At 39.6% G+C, this 4,672-nt stretch overlaps 1 protein-coding gene across 1 annotated transcript; it reads left to right on the top strand.

Annotated features, from left to right (window-relative positions):
• The first annotated feature begins 3,706 nt into the window (after positions 1–3,706).
• LOC126494278 (olfactory receptor 14J1-like) lies at positions 3,707–4,672 on the top strand. Its single transcript, XM_050131532.1, has one exon. The coding sequence runs from the start codon at positions 3,710–3,712 to the stop codon at positions 4,670–4,672; it is 963 nt and encodes a 320-aa protein (XP_049987489.1). The 5' UTR covers positions 3,707–3,709.

The following is a 4,672-nucleotide window of genomic DNA, read 5'->3' as shown; positions in this document are numbered from 1 at the left end:
GCTCCGTCTGCCGGCGCGGGCGCCTCCCAGCTCCGTCTGCCGGCGCGGGCGCCTCCCAGCTCCGTCTGCCGGCGCGGGCGCCTCCCAGCTCCGTCTGCCGGCGCGGGCGCCTCCCAGCTCCCTCTTCTAACTTTCTAAGATATAAAGTACATATTGTTATCTTGTCACCATACTGTGTTACAGCAAATACCTGACTAATTTAGTATCTGTAACTCAATCTGCCGTCATTTACTGCCCCCAGGAACTATCAATAGCAGTTCTACTCTCAATATCTATAAAATCACTCACATAGTCCAATCAGCACAATGCCATTGACTAGCATGATGCCTTGAAGACAGGTGATCAGGATCCATACAAACTAAGTTATGATACAAGACTAAAGAACTGACATAAATTTGAGACCAAAGCAAATTGATTATTGTGAGCCTTATAGCATGGTATGGAGGAAAAAGCATTTGCTAAATGAAAAGCAACATTCCAGGAACAAGGAGATGTGTTAATCTATTCAAGTAAGGATCCAGCAGGGCCGCTAGGGTTGGGGTTGCAAATTAATTAAACTTACAATGATCAGCCATCATTTTCCATGATCTACTCACTTTCTGTACAGACAAACTAGGAAAGGTAAAAGGGAATGCATTGGGAATCACCACCCCTGGATCTTTCAAATCCTTGATGGTGGCACTAAGCTCTGTGATTACTGTGAGGGTGCAATACTGGCTTTCCTAACTATTATAGCTCTCATTCCCTAGAACAGGGAACCAATGAGGGAATTCTGCCAGCTCCTAAGAGTGTCTGTAACAAACATGCCCCACTGAGTTGAACTTTAGCTAAAGGTTTTTTGATCACCTGGCTCCCATCGTTTCTACTTTGACTATAAGACTATAATGCTTTGGGGGGAGTTCCATTTTCTCTAATAGGAATTTCACTGTTGTGATCAAATGTCCAATAAGAAGAAACTTATGGAAGCAAGGGCTTATGTTGGCTTAAAGTTTGAGAAGGTACTTTCACCGTTGGGGAAGATGTGGTAGCAGGACCATGAGGCTGCTGGCCATGTTGCTTTAATAGGCAAGAAGCAGAGAGCAAACAAGAAGTGGAACCCAGGTTAGAAAGTTCCAAATTTACAACTTTCCCCAAAGAAACTCAATGTCCTTAAGATTCCAACAGCCTTCTGAACAATGCCACCAGCTAGGCACCACGCTCTCAGATACATAAGTCTGTAAGAGATATTTCACATACAAACCTCATTAATTATTAAAATGGAAGCTTGAAAATAATCACCTTTACAGTTATTTTAAGAAAGACATGGTGTTTTGAGGAAACTTTGAGTTCATATGATGCTAAAATGGATTAATGCATTAATTATAATTGTAATTGCAAGTTCCTGTAAATGAATCCTGTAAATAGTTGCCTTTTTACATTAAGCCTAAACAAACATGCATGAGTTTATCAAGGACCAGTTAAATTGAAATTAAAAATAAAAGGGAAATGTACTTATTGTAGAGAAATATATCAACATAAAGTGTAGAAGGCAGATTTAAAAGACTATTCATTTCTTATCTATAATACTTAGACCATAACATTCCGTTAAATCAAGAGAATAATTAGCAACTCTCCACTGGAGTGAGTCCCTGAGAGAGAGCTCCTCAAAATTCCACACTTTGAACTTACAGTGTTTACCTGAGACCCAGCCTGAAGGAACAGCATGTCCCCTGGTGCCTGGGCAGCTTCGGAAACCAAGCTCTTAATGAGGAGTTGAAGCATCCCCTGACTCATACTCAGTTTTGTATGAGAGCCCCTTAGTCCTTTTCTTACATGAAAATCTCACATCTAGATTCTAGAACAGAGAATCTCAAGATCCAGTAAATCCAAGAATCTCAAGGATCCAGTGAAATTTGTTCCCACTGACTAAGGTCAGCATTGGTAAGAGAAACTTCTCCAAATTCGGTAGAATTCACTTGACATCTAAGTAGCATGCAGGAGCATCCATTTCAGCTATCAGTGGAATGACTTCTAATGAGACTCTCAGTTTCCTTTCCCAAAGAATAGTTTAAACAGACTGGAAAATACATGCAGAGAGTGAGTCCAGAAAAGACGTGAATTATATGTGGTATGGGTTGCCTTACATGAGCCCTTCTTGGGCTGTCTGTTAAGCTCGAGAAAATTTTTAGTCAGGGAAATAATGTGACTATCTTAAAATTCTCAAATATTTTCCAAGCAAAATAGATGGAATCTTAGAGTAAGAATTTTATGAAATGTCAAAATACAGTTTAAGAAAAGACAAAACAGCATAGACTTATGACATGATTTGTTCCTTAAGAGCAATGTAGGAAATCATCTTTATTAGACACAGGTGTTGAATAAGTTACAATGAGAGGAGAACTAGGAGATCAGTCAGGGAACATGTTGGGAAGATAGTGTTTGGAATGCTAAGGTTTTTGGATATCACTTATAATAATGAAATCAGCAGAAATTAAAGTGTGAAGCTAAGAAAGTCAGCTCAGAACAACATGGAAGCAGGACTGGAACTGTATAAAGCTGAGAAATGAAACTGCCAAAGATAAGAGACTCATCTTTAAAGTAGCAAGATTTAATAGCTAAAGAAATAATTAGCAGATAAAAATTTAATGTTGTTTGAATGCGAAAATGGAAGAGATATGACAGAGATGTGGAGCTGACCCAGCTGGAAGTAGCTAACCAGGAATCATTACATGAGGCTCTGAAACAGGAGCAAAGCGGTAACAGGAGAAACCAGGGCTTGCTTGCTCATTCTCTAAAATGGGTAAGATACACTATCTAATTCAATACAGAGATACACATATATTTACACAGAGCACAACACAGCGATCAATATGAATGGTTCATTGAGAGAGAGAGAGAGAGAGAGAGAGAGAGAGAGAGAGAGAGAGAGAGAGAGAGAATACCACACTGTAATGAAGTAGTTACTGAGACGGAACTCGGATGGGCACATATGTCGATACTGACTGAGAAAGGAGAAAAGCTAAAGAGAATTTTATTCCTGTACAGATAGAAAAATGAGAAATTTAACATATAACTGCCTTCATGTGCTCTATGAAGTGACATATTTTTCCTCCGTTTATTCTGGGTTATTCCTAACCATATATAAGTTGTACCAGCAACTGAATTCTCTATACTTATCATAGAAGGCTGCAGTGTATTTATTATTATTACTATTTTAGTATTGCTGTTATTATTATTATTAGTAGTAGTAGTAATAGTAGTATTTGGTACTTTGATATTTGTGTAACAGCCCTGGAACTCACTTTGTACACTAGGCTAGTCTCAAACTCACAGAGATCTGTCTGCCTCTGCCTCCCAAGTGCTGGAATGAAAGGTGTGCACCACCACAGCCTGGCTGATTACTGTTAAATGTGGTGTATTATTTTGATGCTAAGGTTACATGTAGAAAAGATGAAGCTACTATATTGACCTCATTTTCACTGGTTTTATTGAAGCAAAGCTATTTCCAACATCATTCAGTTTTTCTAACTTTGACAAGTCGGGTTCTATTTGAGAAAATTCTCATGACTTGTTAATCACATTTGGGTTTCTATTCCCAGAAAAAATGCTAAATATTTATCAGAATTGAATGGTAGCTAATCCCAGTAATGACAAATTCTTTCTGATATCAGTAGTTTTATTCTGTCTTTTCCTAAATAGAGCTAAACTTCGAGTCTCGAGAGTGACCCTAATGAATGTAAGCTCGAAGACTGGATTCCTCCTCATGGGGTTCTCTGATGAGCGTAAGTTGCAGGTTTTACATGCAGTGCTCTTTTTGATGACATACCTGCTGGCCATCATGGGCAATCTGCTCATTATCACCATCATCACCTTGGACCACCATCTGCATTCTCCAATGTATTACTTCTTGAAGCACCTTTCTCTTTTGGACCTCTGCTTCATCTCTGTCACTGTCCCCCAATCCATTGCAAACTCACTCATGGACAACGGTTTCATTTACCTTGGTCAGTGCATGCTTCAAGTTTTCTTCTTCATATCTTTGGCATCATCAGAAGTAGCTATCCTCACAGTGATGTCTTATGACCGGTATGTTGCCATTTGTCGGCCTCTTCAGTATGAGACAATTATGGATAACCTTGCCTGCAAGCGTGCAGTGATAGCTGTCTGGATGGCAGGAGGCCTATCTGGGCTCATACACACAGCTGTTAACTTTTCAATTCCTCTTTGTGGGCAGAGGATTATTCACCAGTTCTTCTGTGACATTCCCCAAATGCTAAAACTAGCTTGTTCTTACGAATTCATTAATGAGATTGCAGTGGCTGCATTCACAACATCCACAGCCTTTGTCTGCTTGATCGCCATTGTGTTCTCCTATGTTCAGATCTTCTTAACGGTGATGAGGATTCCGTCAGCTGATGGTCGGACGAAGGTATTCTCTACCTGCTTACCACACTTGTTTGTAGTCTCTTTCTTCCTCTCAGCTGCAGGCTTTGAGTTTCTAAGACCCCCTTCAGATTCCCTGTCAGCTATGGACCTCACATTCTCCATAGTCTACACTGTAATACCTCCAACACTCAATCCAGTTATCTACAGCTTGAGAAACGAAGCCATGAAAGCAGCTCTGAAGAAACTGTTGTCAAAAGAAGAATTTTCTCAGAGAATGGTATGTTTTAAAACTATAATTAAATTATAA

The sequence above is a fragment of the Alexandromys fortis genome, unplaced genomic scaffold, assembly GCF_014885135.2.
Source record: "Alexandromys fortis isolate MF-2015 unplaced genomic scaffold, M_Fortis_MF-2015_v1.1 scaffold_372, whole genome shotgun sequence".
Classification (NCBI taxonomy): Eukaryota; Metazoa; Chordata; class Mammalia; order Rodentia; family Cricetidae; genus Alexandromys; species Alexandromys fortis.
This window is presented reverse-complemented; position numbering and strand designations above follow the sequence as displayed.

Coding starts and splice junctions, on each gene's coding strand:
- LOC126494278 (XM_050131532.1), top strand. CDS start 3,710: ATGAATGTAAGCTCGAAGACTGGATTCCTCCTCATGGGGTTCTCTGAT.